At 39.0% G+C, this 18,451-nt stretch overlaps 2 protein-coding genes across 3 annotated transcripts; one reads left to right on the forward strand and one right to left on the reverse strand.

Moving 5' to 3' along the window:
- Positions 1–2,315: 2,315 nt before the first annotated feature.
- Positions 2,316–8,705, forward strand: LOC105058035 (DNA-directed RNA polymerase I subunit RPA12). 2 transcript variants are annotated; one of them, XM_010940801.2, is made up of 5 exons: positions 2,321–2,588; positions 6,230–6,270; positions 8,143–8,223; positions 8,304–8,360; positions 8,463–8,705. In XM_010940801.2, exons 1-5 carry the CDS (start codon positions 2,471–2,473, stop codon positions 8,538–8,540), a joined length of 375 nt encoding a protein of 124 aa, XP_010939103.1. In that variant the 5' UTR covers positions 2,321–2,470; the 3' UTR covers positions 8,541–8,705. The 2 variants fall into 2 exon arrangements, with proteins under 2 accessions (XP_010939104.1, XP_010939103.1); XM_010940802.4 differs by lacking the exon at positions 6,230–6,270 and having other exon boundaries at positions 2,316–2,617.
- A 4,315-nt stretch (positions 8,706–13,020) lies between these two features.
- On the reverse strand, positions 13,021–14,479 carry LOC105058033 (uncharacterized). Its single transcript, XM_019855123.3, has one exon. It carries the CDS (start codon positions 14,441–14,443, stop codon positions 13,481–13,483), a length of 963 nt encoding a protein of 320 aa, XP_019710682.2. The 5' UTR covers positions 14,444–14,479; the 3' UTR covers positions 13,021–13,480.
- Between the last annotated feature and the right edge of the window lie 3,972 nt (positions 14,480–18,451).

Raw genomic sequence — 18,451 nt, forward strand, 5'->3', positions numbered from 1 at the left:
ATGAGTGGATCAAATGGGGAGAAAAGTCTCATTAGTTCGAGATGAGGATGGTGGGGGAAGAGAGAGAGAGAGAGGGAGAAGAAGGGGGGTGATGGTGAGTTGGGACTCGGGAGAGCTCAAAATCTAGTTTTGGAGAAAAAAATAGAGAGATAGAGGGGGTTGAGGATGTGGAGAAAGAAAAGGATGTTATTCACGGACATAGAATATGGTTTAAGTGGGATCGGATAAAGAGTCCAATTAGTGTAGCAAAGGGGAGAGGAGATATAATTAAATAGACAAAATGGTAATAATCTCCAATTAGTTTATTTAATTTAATGAGATTAATAGCGTGAAAAATTTAGTTGATCATCATAATCAACAAGGAATATCCATGATATATTATATTATCATGGTTCTCACAAAGAATTAATTCAATTTTCTTTATTTTATGGTATTCTTGAGATAGCTAGAGACCATAGGTTTGAAATTTGCCATATGCTTATGTACAAGCTAGATTGGTTTGTGACAAGTACAATAATATATTACAACTCTATTATTTATTTACTTATTTACTTATTTATTTTGTGTTCATTGTTTATTGTTTACTAATTTTATTAATATAATTATTACATGACTCCAAAATTTATGTTGTTTGTCCTATTCTTCAAACACAACCAAGATCCCAAACCTCGTCCACGTAGGATTACGTTTCTAACATTTAAATTGTACATTACTAGTATCTGTAAATTTCTATAATATTTATAATATTCCAAATGAAATGTGAACTTGTGCATAACGCTATTAACTATTATTTAAACGCAATGAATATTACTCTTGACACGGTAACCAACGCGATGACATGAAGCAACTGTAACTAGTCTTTCTAGCTAGCACCTAGAATACAAGACATTATCAGTGACAAGACCATGTTATCAACGAGGTCGATGGGCAAAATTTTTAAGACATGGTTTTAAGCACTAAGGTGGTGGTGCCAGCGGGAGCAAGCGTAGGAGAGGAGGTGAGGCAACATAGTGTGCCCAAGCCAGAAATTTTCCATGTTGCCTGAACCCTTTTTCTCCCATACATATCAGTCATAGAATTCGATCTCTCTTTGCCATGGACCATATACCATTAGCAATGTACGCCACTTGGATCTCTAGGCCTAATCGTCTCACCATCCAAGCTCGCCTGCAGAGCCTCAATAAATGATCAATTCATCCCAACTATTTGAGTGGAGGCCCAAGCGTAATCTGCTAATTTCCAAATTTATCTCATTTGTGTGTATTAAAATAGAATGTGTTCCACAAACTCCACAGTCCCATTACAATTAGGGCAAATCATAGGAACGGACATCTCCCACTCACCCACGACCCTTCGTGTCGGCACCTATCCGTATTCACATTCCCCCGTGCCTCTTTCTCACCTACGGGATCGGATTTAAGACCGACAAAATATGATCTGATTTGCTAATCTAATTTATGTTCAATCCATCATAAATATATTTGAATTTAGACTAAATAGCTCCACATCATAAAGAGAACAATCCATTTTACCTATTTAATATTTAGATTGGATTTGAATTTCAGATATCTAATCCCTTTAATATTTAAGTTGGATTGAGTCAGATAACTTATTTAAACCATTTAATCTGTTTAATCCATTTAAAATTTGCTTAACCTGTTTCTGACATGTTTAATCCGATCTATTTAATTTGTTTAACTTATTTAACCTATTTAACATAGTTTAATTTATTTAATAAATAAATTAAGTAGGACGGATCATGTTATCTGTTTAATAAATAAATTAGATTCAGATATAAAGTTTTGATCTGTTTAATAAATAGGTTGGATTTGAATTGATGATTTTTTGATCTGATCAGCATCGATTCGATCTGTATCTAATCCGATCCGATTACTACTTCTAATCAATCTAGAGAGATGAGTTATGGTATGGGTCACACTCAAATGAGCTTTCCAACATGCAAATCTAGTAAGAAATCCAATCCAATTCTTCTGGATTTCACAAGCAGACCCACAATAGGAATTAGGAGATAGAGAAGGAGAGGGCAGCTTTGGATGAATTTCTGAATCTATTTTGATATGTTTAATTCATACATATATAATACACTATATAAATCTATAAATACTGATTATAATATTATAAATTATTAGTTGCGGTGTGCATCAGGCTATGTAGACTTTTCCAGCCCAAGCTGCCAACGCCAATTAAGTCTCAACTTTCAGGCTTGATCCAACCTGGCAGCTGAAACCCTCTTCCTAGCTTTCCCTAAGATCGGTCCAGGTCGGTGTTGGACCAGGTTTCACAATGTTAGGCTGGACGGTGGGAAATATTATATCGCGCAAACAAACTCTCCCCTCCAAAACCCCCAAAGGCCAAAACCCTTCTGCTCGCGCACGAGCCTGCCGCTCGCCGCCGCCGAACGCCGCAAGCTCTCAGGTGAGGCGCGGGTGGGCATTGGGGGAGACCGAGGATGGCGTTCTGCCACGCGCGTGATTTCTTGTTCTGCGGCATGTGCGGGACCCTCCTATCCTTCGACTCGCTCGACTTCGCCAACTGCCCTCTTTGTGGCTTCAAGCGCGTCGCCAAAGGTACTCCCAGCCCAATGCTTCGAGCCAAGGCAAGAATTTGTTGAAGTTCCGATTTAATCTTCTTGTTACTGGATGCTCCATAACCGTACATGTAGCTCCTCTATGGAGCCTGCGATTACTAGTGTTGGAAGGCATGATTTTGTTCTTAATTGGGCTAACAACTGTTCTTTGTTGAAGTCTATATAGTAGTAGTCTTCCATGATTGGACTATCAAAGACTGGCAAATTTTGTGATTCTAGTGTTTAATCTGTTTTTGGCTAGATTTACAACTTGTAATCTGGCATTCAATGAACCCGTAACATGTCTACTGTTTTGATTTTTAATTTGGATATTTGTAAAAGGTGATTGCTTCATCAGAGGTGCCATTTTGAATGTTCATCCTACTTTTCTTGAAGGTGATGCAGGCACTTTCAAACTGTTGTATTATATATGTTGTAGAGAAGAACATACTGAAGTGAAAAGGAGATGAAGAAGGTAACAGTTTGGAGAATCTCCACTCTGAAGGTTCAAAGTTTAGTTAAACTCGAAATCCTTTAATAGGAATCCCTGCATTCATGACTCTTTATATGGATATCGAAGTTGAACATGATGAATGGAAGGCCAATTACAAAGAAAAGAATATTAATGGAGTAGTCGCAACAAATCCAAGACTAGTATATAGGATAAAATGCATATTTTGGTTGCAGGCTCTGCGTAGATTGCTAAGGAACTTTTTTGAAGACATCAGGGATGCATCAAAATGAGTGAGACGAGTAAAGAATAGCTATTATGCCTTGCCTAGAAGAATTTGTAGGGTAGATTGGAGAGAAATGAAAGTATTAAAAATTGTGGATGATCATAAGGGAAAGGGTAATGACCCAAAACAGCCCACCTTTTATGGGTTCTAGGATTAGAGTTAGCTCTGGAAGAGTGTGTCGGTTTTTTGTGAAAACTATGATTATCACTATACCGAACCTATAAAACATTTGGGTATTTAGACCATGCAAAGATAATCCTACAAGGAACCTTGTTACTAAACCCAGTCAAGTTATGCTTTTGACAAATTTCATGATTTTTTAGTGGCAGATGAGCAAATCCAATAAATATAGCCACAGCACCTGATACATTTGTTTCTCTTAAATCTCCACAGAGGTCCTAGGATGTCTCAAGTTTTAATACCATGAAACTTGAGGAGAAAGTATGAGAGTGGATGTACTGTGCGAGCAAGGCATCACCAACAAAGTGCAGGCGAATAGAGCCTTATCTTTCCAAAGTTCTTTTAGAAACATGTACAAAGAATGAATATGCTGCATCCTGCAGAGAGCATATAAAGCATTATCCAGTTATTTATTTACATACCTGAGAATTCTACCATATGAACTGTCTCACAAACATGTCTGGCTTCCTTTCAGTTCTTGTTCTAGTTTTTTTTGGCACTACAGAAGCTTCTTTCTTTATTTGGTTTCTTACAGTAAAAAACATCTAGCATGTCATCAAGGTTTCTTATGTTTATTACTTTTTAATTCAGTATTCAAGTATTCTTGATCTCTCACTTACTTTTTCTCTCTATGCATAGTTAAAAGTATTTGAACAACACAACATCTGGTCTGCATAAATTTGAATCAAATATGTGTTGAGTCTCTTTTTGAAAGAAATGATATCTAGTTTTCAAATAATATTTATCATGCAGTCTAAATGTTCTCCAATTAGAAGACTTGTAAGACTCATCAACCAAGTATACTAGGTATGCAATTGAAGACAAGTTCATGCTCCATCTTGTTATATTTTGTCTTTTCAAAGGACTTCAGCAATTAGTGAAGGATTAGTTTATATTCTCAGAACAGGAAAGGGAAAAACAAAAAAGATTCTTATGCAGCAAGTAATTTTTAGGCACCCACCTTGCCATTTAAACGGGAGATCAGGATTTGTCATATTGGTCCGTATTGTATCGATATCAAACTAGTATACAGGTTTGTACCATACTGACACTTGGTATGCCTTGCCATCTCATACCAAACCACATGCTGGCACTGTAAGAGGATGGACTGATATAGGGTCTAGGATGACAAACCTTCTCGAAGATCATTGGTTTGAATCTTTGGGGAGAATTTTTATATGTGGACTTATGTGGGTGTATGTCTAGTCTCACATCAATTATGCACTAGGTGGATATTGGGTACTTATACATAGCCAAGAAACTCAAATAACCTTCTAGCTAATCTTTTTGGATGAGGCCTGAGGTTCTAACAAATAATATCAAAGCAGACTTGGCCCATGGCTCATGTGGACTATGGGATGCTATAGTGTAGGCTCATTTAAGATGACAACAAGCTAATCATGGCCTTTGTGATTGGATCTTGTGGTACTTGTGATTGGCTTTGAATGGATTTAGATTTTTAGCTTCATGATAATGCTAGGGCTCGAACCAAGGGAGCATGGGAGTACCCTTGTTGATGTATTTAGTCCCACATCAGCAATGCACTTGGTAGATCTATAGGTCCAAGTAACTCAAATAACACCTTCTGGGTAGCCTTTTTGATGAGGTCTTGGGTTATTCCAAATTGCTAAAAGGTGATAAAGAATATCTAAATACATGCTAACTGATGACCATTTGAGCAGCATATTTGCTTTCTCATTAACTTTTGGCACAACATTTGGAGTTCTGGTTGTAGCTTCTTTTTTTATCGTATTTTGTGTTTGTGTGCACGTTATTTTGGGAGAGGCAACCCATGTTTACCATGTCCAGAGATGGGGTTTTGTCTTTTTTTAGGACTTGAAGGTCAGGTTTTGTTTCCTCGTCCACTGTAATAATGTGTTTTGTACAAGCATATATGCGCACTTGCACACGCACCTGTACACACTTAGAAAAGGTAAAAACAACTTCGCTCACTTTTTCTAAAAGGAGTTATTAGAGCTGTTTGTTCGTTCATACAGTCAGCAGGTTTCCGTAATATGGAGCCTACTATTTTGATAAAACTTGCAGGCAGTAGGATTTATTGGTTCGGTTTGTGATGGTGATCCACCACAAAAGATACCATTCAATGCCTTTCTTTATGCTGTCCATGTTTGGGAAGGGGAAATATCTTTCTTTCCTAAACTGTTAATGAAAATCTCAAATTTATGTACGCAAAACCTTCATCTTTTCTTTTCTTTTGTTTTTCTAATCAATTAAGAATCAAGATTCTTATCTTCATTAGTTATAGGTTGTTTATAGATATTCATAATATTGGTACATGTATAACAAGTGCAAAGATCAAAATGTTAGAAAACAGACTAGTATCTTCTGATTATCTGGATAAAGTGATCGCTAGCTAGTTGTATATTATGTCAAGGAGAAATATGCAATTATTATTTGATGTTGACTTGTATTAACTCTTCATTTTCTAGTTCTTTCCTTCATGCAGACTCCTTTCTGTTGCTAGGTTTCATCTTGCTATTCTTATTGGTTGTTGAATAGCACAACCTGTTCTCTTGTTTCTTCTGTCACTATGCTTTTCCTGCTACAATTTATTTCTATTCATCTTTTTTTTTTGGGGGGGTATAGTTTCTCTCAACTCCTTTGCTGCATTTGTTAGTCATATGTCATGACAACTTAAAAAGATTTTTTTTTTTTCCTGTATTACCATTGATTTACCATTCTAAGTTGAAGACTCTTTTCCCAGAGATTGAAGGAAGAGAGACACGGTACACTGTCACAGCTGAGGTATGTGTTACAAGCATATGCTGATGGACTTCCTAATTTTTTTCACCATCTCTTCTAGTTGACCTTTATCCATCAACAAGGACATGAAAGATTCTTGGACCCTATGTTGAGTAATCATCAGTAATCAAATAAAGCTTGGATACGAGGTTTGAGTGACATTAACCAATAATATTATATAAGGAATGTGTAAGGACAAAATTAATGAAAGCCTAACATTACACATTCATGGTATGCTTAATGAAATTGTCTTCTCCAAGATCTTGGGAATTTTGCTACCTACTCTCTTATAGCCTTCTTAAGATGCTTGTCTCGGCTTCATTATTTTGGTAGAAAGCATGTTCTGTAATTATTTTAGAGCTTTTCATATACAGATCTGCTATTTGCTATGAAATGGTGCAGAAGAGTTCCAAGTACACACTTCAACTATGTCCTTTGCTGGGTTTCTGGGACCCTTCACTTTACCCATCAGTGCCTATGCCAGCAACTTGACATGGCTGTGGGTATAATATGAATGGTTCTATTTCATTTCTACTTGTTCTTAAGGTCCAAATCACTTCATATATACATAAATTTTGGCCTAGAACACAAATCTTTCCCCTCCTTTGAAACATCCGTGACCAACGGCAATTAAATAGATGCCTTTATTCCATCCTTACTGGGTTCACTTTATTGATGAAATTGTGATCCATCAGAGTCTGAGAACCTCTTAAAACTTGGTGTCAAGGTCAAGGTCCTAGCAAGAGCAATGGGGCAAGGGATAGATCTACCCTAGAATTCTAGAAGACCACTTGGCATGAGGATTCTTATTGGTTCCATAATTTTAACTCTGGTGATGGAGAACTGCCCATCTAGATTCCTCCAGATTTGGAAAATTCGAACTACATTTGTAAATGGTTGAGACATAGGGGTGGCAGAATCTGATCTGCACCTGCCAACCTGCGTGAACCCACCTGCAATAGATGGGTTTGGTGGGGTTTTCTTAAAGTTGGTTTGGTGTTCTGGGTCAACCTGAAATCAAGTTTGGGTTTAGCCCTTAGACTCAATGGGCCACCTTGGGTATATTGTTTGAGAACCAATCAGCTCTCGAACCCAATATAATTGATAATTCTTTGGTTCTTTTCATGTGGTTTTGTGCACTTGTTCAAAAGAAAATGACTAATGGACATGGTGGGTTATGACATTTGGGGATTTTGGGTTGCATTTCAGGTAATCTTTAGATGGCTTGCTATATTTCCTAAATTCCTAAGCTTATTGTAATTATGATAATTATTTGAGCTTCAGTTTGATTTTGTTGCTTGTGATCTTTGCGTACCACGTTTTGTTTTCATGGACATCTTAAGCTGTTACAAACTTGATCACAGGGAAGTTACCAATAGTTGAAATATTCTCCACTATGAACATGACATCAACCTATTCTTATCTCATGTATCGACACAGTCAGCAGCCAACGGTTTTACTTTACTGTGACCATGGCATCCTGTAGCATCTGATTGTACTGTTTTATAAAGATGATTTCGTTTCTTTTAGTAACTTGGCTTTTCATGGCATTTCTATGTTCTGGAGTCTTGCACTTGCAAAATCAAGTAGCAGGAAGCACATTAGGAGATTTGTGAATCCATGTGACTGTTAATCAATCAGGAAACAGTATTTGAGAGTCCCGACATGATTAAACCTTCTTTTTTGCAGTTGTCTCCATATTAATGGTCATCATGTTCATAGATCATGCTGGAAAATTGGGGATATTCGGTGAAAATCATACATGATCAATAATCTAATGAAGATTCTGTTTCTCACTTTTGCTTGAAGTGACGAATTCCTTTTTCCTACATGAATTGTGATGACTAATGTTTTTTTCTTTCATTTCTTTTTCAGGATATCAGAAGGGAGCTAGAGATTGAACCTTTTATAGTTCTGGAAACCACTTCCATTGATGAAGTGGTACAAAGAGCGGTGGTAAGTAGATAACATGTAAAAACTGACACCATTTGCAATTAAAAATTATTGAACATAGCTCCTGATTTGTTTTATATTAGGTAAATGAATCATGTCCTCAATGCCATCACCCCCAGCTTGAGTACTATACCAGACAGGTAAATAGAAATCACCATCATATCCTCTTGGTCTCTTAATCATTTTGAATTTTTTTTTTTGTGTCATTATTATTGACCATTTTTCTCAACTAAAAATTGCAGCTACGATCAGCTGATGAAGGGCAGACAGTTTTTTACGAGTGCCCAGAATGCAGACACAAGTTTTCACTCAACACATAAAAAAAAAAAAAATTCTTTTTGTCTGATCACTGGAACACATTCCTGAATGAATATACCAAACCAAAAAACGCATGCCTGACTGTAAACGTGGTTTCAGATTCTCTTTATTGTGTAGATCATAAATGCTTTGACACCAATTTCAATCATCATTGTGTTTGGATGCCATTCTTTGTTGCATTGGGGAAGATGATGTTCTTTCAATGGCGTTACCTTGATTTGCATTCTTTAGAAAAAAGAAAAGAAATCAATTGGTACCACATCCTACTGTTTGGCAGATCGGGTTTCTCGAATCTGATCTGATTAAGATCACGACGTGCACGCATCTTGTTACATGACAGTTGTTGAAAATTCTTTCTTTTTTCGTCAAAGATCTTACATTTTCAATCTCTAGCTATGGGATGCTTCGTATCATCTTAGTTGTGTGCTAGCATCGCTATGTATAAACTAGCTTACAATTTATGTATAGTTTGGAAAATACCTAAAGTAAAAAAAGAAAAAAGAAAGAAAAAAAAAATCCTCTATTAGCCATTTTGCTTGACCTGAATGCTGTGTCCATGCTCGGTTTGCTATGCCCCATGTGTGAGAAATCACCTGCCACGTGTTGAAGTGCTCCTCTAATATGCTCTGTTGTAAGTCCATATCATAATTTTCGTGCACAGAAACTTGGTACTGGTATCGGTGCATACTGATCATATCATATCCATATGGGTATCAAATTAGTATGCGGTACGAAAGATGTATAACAATCGGTGTAACATTTCAAAATTTGCCAGCTCAGTATAATTTCCACCATGTAAAGGATGCATGGCCACAAACAAAACCTATATAGCATCCTTATTTTCTCACCAGACATGGTCCTCTTTTAATTGGCTTGGAAGAAATGCATCATGAGCTGTTTGCTGGAAACCATGCTATGTCTGCAGATGTGGGTAAACCTTCACAGCTTTAAATGGGAAAGACAAAAATGTTTTCATCTTTGCAGGCTGAGTCTTTATGTCTTCTTCCATGTCCAACGGCCCATTCCAGGAAGAAGTAAAAAAGAAACAAACATGAAAAGTAGCAGTAGTCAAAATGCCAATTGCAACTCGACTGGCTTTTGATGTCTCCAATGCTCCCACCCTTGGAAGAATACACCTTCTTGCTTCACAGTTTTGTTCTCCCGGAGGAACTAGCGAAATGCTGCATCAAGAGTTAAGAGTGTACTTACAAAGTTTGTCAAATTATGAAAAAAGAAAAATCTTTAATCTGGTAAAGGAAATATTTTCTTTCTAAAACATTGTGTCAACCAGCCTGTGTGTGCTATAAACCAAGAACAATTTAGACCCAGATGATCATCCAAAGAGAGTTGTCATTCTTGATTGCTGGTTCGGATTGCACTTGCCCTTGTCATTTTCATTAGAATCCCCAGATGCAAACTCTCTCACTTTGATTAGCATCACTAGCTTTTGCTTAGTGTACATGCAATACTTTTATTAACTTTTCCAGCAACATTTGATGCACACCACTTAAAAGAAACATGGATAGGATAAGACCAAAATAGTCTGCTGTCGAGTGGCCTCTGGCCCCATCCAAAAGAATGTTCCATTTGTCTGCTAGTTTCAAATGGACGAGTCCACCTCATCAATTGTTGGAGATGATCATGCTTAGCTGCCCACTGCCACTAGACTTTAACAAACCAAATACCTCCAAGCATAAACTCCAAGGCTCGATACCTTCCAACCAAAGTGTGTCAGACCTGGCCTTCACTAGAGAACTCAAGTTCTCCACAAGAGAATTCTTAAATGCCACTTTGCCTCCAAAACTGAGGACAAATTGCATCTACCTTTCCAAAAGTAAGAGAAGGAATAGATGCCCCTCTCTTCAGTTGATTCACGTTTTGTGCTCCCTCTATATTCTGAAGGTTTCCTCATGTAATCATCATCCCTTCTGCTTTTACTTAAGTTGATGATCCTTAGAGTTTGTGCCTCCTCTCTCTCCTTAGATGAGTTGCTCATTTCTCTTCTTTATCTTGTAACGAGGCAATGAGGGTCTTCAACTCCGGCCATCCTCGGCGCATGACTCGGGGGTTAAAGCCTGGTGATTAAGCATTGAGACTGCTGACGTCTTGTGGCACAATTAGTTACTCTAATTATGGATGGGCAGTAGAGGTGATTGAGTGATTCTCCCAAGTTTATCTCTTTAGACCACACTAAAAGTTAGAGGTGCAGTGAGTTGCTTTTTATGAGGTGAGGTGGGGTTGTCACTCGCGTGAGCAGGCCATGGGGGACCATTGTTTTAAAATGGGAACTACATTAGTACAGTTTGAACTGGGAGTATGATTGCTTTTAGTGTTGAATTCTCCCTTGGTTATCTTTTGGGAAGAAGAATTCTTATTGGTTATTGAGCGATGGTTAAATGTACTAGTGATTAAACATTGTCCATTCATCATCTTCTTAATTTGCTCTTAGCGATTTCCTAAATTTTCTTCGTGTGTGTATATTGCACTGAATGACATACCTAAAAAAATTTAAGAGGAAGCACAATCAAAACCTTTCACATTGTTGAACTGTTTTCTGTTTGTCTTCAATTATGTCAGTTCCCTCTGCTTAAAATATATAAAGGGGGAAAAAAAATTCTACAACCTAGAGAGACCAATCCAACAAATTGCCTAGTTCACTTCCAACTGGGTTTATGCATGCTGAGGCATGATTATTCAATGTAGCAAGACAATGTTTTGTAAGTACTTTTATAATTACAGTAGTTGAAGCCAAGTGACTACATTATGATCTTCCTGTAAAACCTTGTTTTCTGGACCACATCAATCAGGACTCAAGGCATGAGCTAGTAAAATAAGCGTGAATATATGTGGGACCTGCATTGCACTTAAACAATCAAATACTTCTTGAACAGCTAGAAAGTAATTTGCAGTGCTTAGTCCATAATATGGCATCATCTGCCTGTAAGTCCTGCATATTGCTTGCATGAGAGATCATATAGGACTAAAGCAAGATTTATGATTCATGACATCAAAATGATCATATGCATTCTCAATCCTGAAACAATTTTTTCACAGTAAAATAATGAAGTATTTACATTTCCATGAAATCTGTTTTGCAATATCAGATTATGACGTATACCACATTAAATTTGAAATTTAAATAATTTACTATAATGTGAACTTAATAATGAACTTGAGATTCTTGAATAATCTCCCTTCAAATTAACCATGGCATAAGAACTCTAGTATTGAAGTCTTAGAGTGAGCCCATAACTCTCTTGGTTTATAGATTTCTTCATTTGGAGAGAGCAAGAAGGCTAAGTGAGATCAATTTAGAAGAATGTATGGCCCTGCATTTATAACTTGTTCAAGGGTCGACGGTTCAGTAACTAACCATTTGATTTTCACTTTCCTAAGTGTAGAAGCCAGATGACATAGTCTATTGCACCGTGTAGTAGCATCATCAATACACAATTGCACCAACCTGAACAGCATGAAAATTAAAAGAAATGGTAATATCATCTTATATAATTTAATGGACGAAGGCAATCATACATAAGTTTACTCTGCAGAGCCAATATTTATCTCCTTTGGATAAAAATATTGATGTGAAAATGAGGAATAAGCTGCTTTGTGGGAGCATGATGTCTACAAGTATTCTATAATTATCCAGGTGGTGACAAATGCAATGTGCCAAGGAAAGTCCAACACCACAAACATTCTTTGTGAGACATCCATCTTGCGCCCACACAACAATGTATCTAGTGGGTCCTTCCACGTTGAACCATTGATGATGATTGCATCACACTAAGACTCTCCCACGAACTTATTCTACAAGGCGACAGTAAAGTGCTTATATTCATTTTGATTTATAGAGGAACTGCACTTTCTGCCTAACAACTCCCATGACCGTGAGCTGTCAGAGTTCATGAAAGCTGGGATATGTGAAGCATGAGATAGTTATATATTTTTGCTTGGCCAGGTCAAAAGGAGATATATGTTACTGAAATATATTTTTGTTAGATTTTTTTTTTTTTTATAAGCGATTTGTTCTTTATTTTTTATGTGTGGTCTAAACTATGGTAAAAATGGGCAATGCGCATGTTTCGCCACCATAATAGAATGTCTCCTTGGGATTGGATGCAGTCTTCGCAAGTTTTATTTAACAATGAATTTTTCTCTGTTTTGGGCGCAGAAAAATTGAAAAATCTGGTTGTTGGAAACCCCGAGTTTTCCAGTATGACTAACTTTTTCTTTTCTTTGTTGTTACTTTTTTGTATCTTTTTCCTTTCCGTAACTTGATCTGTCTTCTCTTCTTTCCTTTTGTCATGATTTGGACTCCATCTTTCCTTCACCTTTTCTTTCCTCGCATGTGAAGGGAAGGAAAGAAAGGAAGCCGAGATTAAGATGAATACTAAAGATGAGGATGGAAAAGGAGAGATCTTAATTCAAATTTGGTCAAAATTTTCTAGAAAAGGATGCCACGATATCCATGCCACAGCAGCAATTCCACTTTCCCTCGATACTTTGTTGACAAGAAAAAAGATTAAAATGTTCACTGAAAGAGACTTATGGTAAAGAAAACCAAGTATATATGAACTCATTCATTCAAATAGGAGAGCAAACCATGAGCCATTTTCCTGCTTCCCAATAGCCGCTGAACTTATGTACCTTAACCATCAAATTTGTACACTGCCATTTCCACCACCACACCATCAGTGCCCCATAAAAAAGGTCACGCCCTTGTCATGACTTCCAACCCCCACCATGCCATCTCCCCACGAGAAACATGTCAGAGAACAGGAAAAACATAAACAACAAAAGCTCTATAAAGCAAGAAAAGAAAAGAAAAGCAACATCACAAAACAAAAGAAATAACAACTCAGGACTAAAATGATGGACAAGTCAAAACCATCCTCTTTCCACACCCCCACTACCTCCTCTCTCTCTCTCTCTCTCTCTTCTAACTCCCTGCTGCCTTTGTAATGGAAATATCCTCCAACCATTCAAAAATCCTACTGCGGGACATGCTTTCACTCCTTTTCAAGCCCTCCCCCTCCTCCTTTTTCTTCTTTGCAATCACTACATTCGAAGAAACTATCTCCACCGAATCCGGCGAGCACCTGCACCCGAACCCACGTCCGACGAGCCGCGGCGCCTTCTTTTCCGCTTTAGCTTCACCTTTACTTGCATCAGAACTATGACCATATGGACCACTGCCATTGCCATCATTGGCGTTGGATACCTTCTTTCCACGCTCCACATCGCCATCTCTCTTCTGGTTATTATTGCTCATGCCACCACTGCTGGATCTTCTAGACCGAGAGTCGTACAATTCGATCTCGGGAGTCTTGATGACACCCAAGCGAAAGATCCCCCACCCCGGCGTCGATGAGCTCATGCTCCTTCTACCCGCACTCCTCTTCCTGACGATGCGAACTTGCGGTATCGGGCTCGGATGTGTGTAGAAGTTATTGGAAACTGATACCCGGGGTGGCTCACAGCCCATGCTGGAGTGGCTGTTGGACGAGTGGCTTCTGCTGACGCTGCTGCTGCTCCTGCTGCTGCTCCGACTGCTCTCGAACCCCAGGCTCGAGATGGCCGAGGAGTGTCGGTCCATGGAGTCCGACCTCGACGGGCACCAGCTGGTGCTGAAGAGGCCATTGTCGGAGCTAACGGAGGGCCTCAGCGGCAGGATTTGGCCCTGGAAGAAGACCTCATCGGCGGCGCACATGTCGGTCTCCGCCGCGTTGGAGAGGAGGCTCCCTCCTACCGATATCCGGAACTCGAAGTCCTCGACGGCGTCGTCGGAGGACTTGCTCTCCTTGTCGTTGGCTTTGTGGATGGCCACCGGGAAGTCGGAGAGCGAAAGGGCCTCCTCTTCTTCCTCCAAGGTCACCCATTTCTCCTGCTGTTCTTGGGCCATGGTCTGGGTGACTTCTTTCACCTCTTTGGGGGAAGTTGGATGGGAGATTTATAAGGGGGGAGGTGGGGGATTTGGAAGGGGGGACAGGTGGAGCCTTGGAGGGAAGGAAAGCAAAGGGTGCAGGCTTGCCATGTTCTTTTAGACTCGGACATTCCTGTGGGCCTGTGGGCCGGCCCTTTCATGCTCCTCTTTAGGCTGTTCACATTAGCCTTATTTTATTAAGGGTCGGCTATGACCCAGGTTGGGTTAAATAGTAGGAGAACCAACCATAATAATCTATGGAACTCTATGAAAGTATTCAAATATATATAGATGAGGAGGTTGGTTAGGTTAGTTGATGACAGAAAACTCTTATGATGTTGTTTATTATTAGGAAAAGTGATAGGTTATGTAGACATTGTGTCAAGTTGGGTGACATTTTCCTTTTCAGTTCTTTTTGTGTTCTCAATGTCCTCATGGGGGACAGGTGGGCTTAGCCCTTTCGGGCCTTTTAAAATGAAGACAGACCAACCAGGTTCTGATGTCCCGCAAGAACAACTTTAGAGTTTTCTTTCGTGCTTTTCTTTTACCTTCATTGATAATTAAGTTACGAGGGCCGTATATCAGCTCCTTGGGCACAGATTTCTATTAGCAACAGCATCAGCATGGTGAAATGGAGTCATCTTAAAAACCAATGTAGTATACCCCCCACCAAAAAAAAAAGACCAATTTGCATGCATTCGATGTGGCTTACGTCCGATATAAACAACATCTTTTCTTATCGTAAGCTGATGGTTTGATCCAATTGTATATAAAAGAAACGGCTGCAACTAGACGTTAGAAGGTGTTCCACAAACACTACAAAATACGGACAGAAGTGGGACCAAATGTTGGAATTGCGACAAACCAGAAGGAATGAGGAGGTGTGGAGGCTATCCTTTTGGGTTTCAATTGGGTAACATACAATCCATGATGTTGGCATTTGGAAAATTTGTCATTAGAATGGATTTGAGAAGGAGAGACGCTTTGTGTGACGGCATATGGAGGACTAATTATGACCTTAGTGTGCTGGCATTCGTTATTTTAGAAGTAAAGGATGCAAAATGACAGATCATGGAGTTGAGGAATTAGGGAGGTGATTGTTCCATTGGCTTGGCACGTTGCCACGTTGCCACGTTGCTTGCTTCAAAAGCTACTAGAATCTCGTGACAAGATGCATCACAAATCCGCAAGATGTTGGAATATCTAAAGCAATCAGTTGGTACAAGGTATGAACAGAAAGGAAATAGAATAAAAGCTGGCAAATTAATTTGCATCTTGTAGTTCTAATTTCAACTTGAAATAACTATATTTAGATAGAAGCAACTCAAATGGAACTAAATGACCATTGTTGACACCCAAAACCTGGTCTGGTAATGGTGAGAGTCTAAAGAGTCAGCCAAGGTCCCTCGGATGTTTAAGGATGAGAGAATATTTTGTAGAATAATATGAGATGCTGGTACTTTGGATCCGACAAACGAGTCCTCGTCCCCTCGAGATTGTACTCTTTAGAGTCTTAAGTCACGTGGATAACTATCTCCAAATTTTCTTTATCTGGACCAGCCTATGAGATTGGATTTTTTTTTTTTTTTTACGATCTCAAATGGATACCTATAAGTTCTGGGAGAAATTCTGTGCATCGTAGGTAGTGTAAAAAATTCAATGTGGAGTGCACCGTCTTATCTGATTGGTCTACATGGCCACCGCTTTCCAACGCGTATTTAATATCTGAAGTTTTACTTTTTCGTTTAAAATTTTGAATGATGAAAATATCTCTATTTTTTAGAAAAAATTAAGACACCTTATGTCCATATTATGATTTCCTACATGATATTATAATATCCTATGTGCAGAAAATCATAATTTGACACTATATATCATAATATACCACAGAATATCATTATTTTTTTTAAAAAATAGGAGTATTTTCGTCATTCAAAAATTTCAAATGAAAAAATAGAACTGCAGGCATTAAATGCGCATTGGAAAGTGGTTGGATAAAAATGCTCCTCCTATATTATGACATTCTAGGCCATATTATGACATCCTACGTACAGAAAGTCGTAATTTGACGCAGGATGTCATAATTTTTTTGACCATATTATGACATTCTATATGCAAAAAGTCATAATTTAACGCAGGATGTCATAATACGAAAAAATATAACTACAGGCATTAAATATGCATTAGAAAGTGGTAGCCATATAGACCAATCCGGCAAGATGGTGCACTCCAAGATGGTGAGGTTGGGCTTTGTCTCCCCATAAAAAAGATGCCGCAAAAGGATCTTTGGTAGAAGATGAGGTGGAGTCTTCGATTGGGGATGAGGTAAAAATATCCTCATCTGGGGATGAGATAGAAGTATTCTCACCTGGATATGAGGTAGAAGTATCCTCGTCTGAGGTAGAAGTTTCCTCATTTGAGGATGAGATGGAAATGTCCTCTTCTAGGGATGACGTGGAGGTATCCTCAGCTGGGGATGAGGTAGAGATATCCTTAGCTGGGGATGAGGTGGAAGTATCCTTAGCTGGGGATGAGATGGCGAGGAGATGCCTCTTGGATGCCAGAGTTGGATCTGCAAAATAAATTCCTGATCGAAAGATTTTTTCGGTAGGGACTCTCCGACGCTCAAGTTAGTTTGGAATTGAAAAATAACAGTAAGAGAGCATTTCGAGGCTTTTCGAGAGCTTACATTGGGAGTCCTGTGCCCCTCTATTTATAGAGGGATAGTTAGAGTCATACACGCCATAGAGTCTAGTTAGTTTTCGATTATTGCGCATAGATTAGGTTGGCGGAGAGTTATTTCCATTCGAGGCATGATCCGATTGTGGAAATAGTCTTTCTTATCCAGATATTCCAAAGCTAGAGGGGAGGCAGAATCTATCAACAGAGACTACTGTGCATCATACTCGGAGATCGGCTTGGGCCGACCTAAGCAGACCGCGGTCTTGGCCAAGGTGAACACCATGGTCCTAGCCAAGGTGAACACCTCGACCATAGCCAAGGTCTGAGCTAAGTCTTAAAGGTGATTTTGTAGCTCTTTTGTTTACCTCGACCATATGGTCGGCCGAGGTTGAGATTGTAGCCCACAATAGTATCCCCCCACTCTCGAGTTTGAGCTTAAGTTGAGATCAGACGAAGAGTATAAAAATATAGGGCCGAGGCCGACCTGATATTAAGATCTCCTGTCTTACTGCTTGTATTGCTTGTCCTTCATCGCCATCCATAGAATTCCATGTTGCAAATGTTAGTACCCCTTTAGCTTATCCATTGTATATATTTCGTGCTTCAAGGTAAAAGTCTGATCTCCATCCAGCTTATCTTTATATGAGGTATTCTAATCAACTCGACTAAGGGGTCCTCAGTGGGTTAGCCCCTTCATCATCATTTTTGGATTTTACTTGACTTGTCTGACAATGAGGATAAGGAGTGACAGTTGGCATTGTAATCATGGTCTTTGCTCAGCTCGTCTGCATATTAAAGAATTTTGGAGATGATGCGTTCTGCTCAGCTCATCCATGGGTGGGAGCGCACATTAGAGAACTGCATGAAGATACATCCCACTTAGCTCGTCCATAAATGAGGAGTACGTATAGGAGAATTTTGAAGATGATGCATTCCACTCAGCTTATCCATGTATGAGAAATGCATGTTGGAGAACAGCATGGAGATGCATTCCGTTTAGCTCAACCATGGATGAGGAGCGCACATTGGAGAACTGCATGAAGATGTGCTCCGCTCAGCTAGTCCATGGATGAGAAGCATGCGTTAGAGAATTGCATGGAGATGCATTCCACTCAGCTAGTCCATGGACAAGGAGCGCATATTGGAGAATTTTAGAGATGACGCGTTCCGCTCAGCTCATCCATGGATGAGGAACATATATTAGAGAATAGCATGGAGATGCATTCCACTCAGGTCATCCATAAACGAGGAGCGCGCATTAGAGAACCGCATGGAGATGCATTCTGCTCAGTTCATCCATATACA

This window comes from Elaeis guineensis, chromosome 15, assembly GCF_000442705.2.
Source record: "Elaeis guineensis isolate ETL-2024a chromosome 15, EG11, whole genome shotgun sequence".
NCBI lineage: Eukaryota > Viridiplantae > Streptophyta > Magnoliopsida > Arecales > Arecaceae > Elaeis > Elaeis guineensis.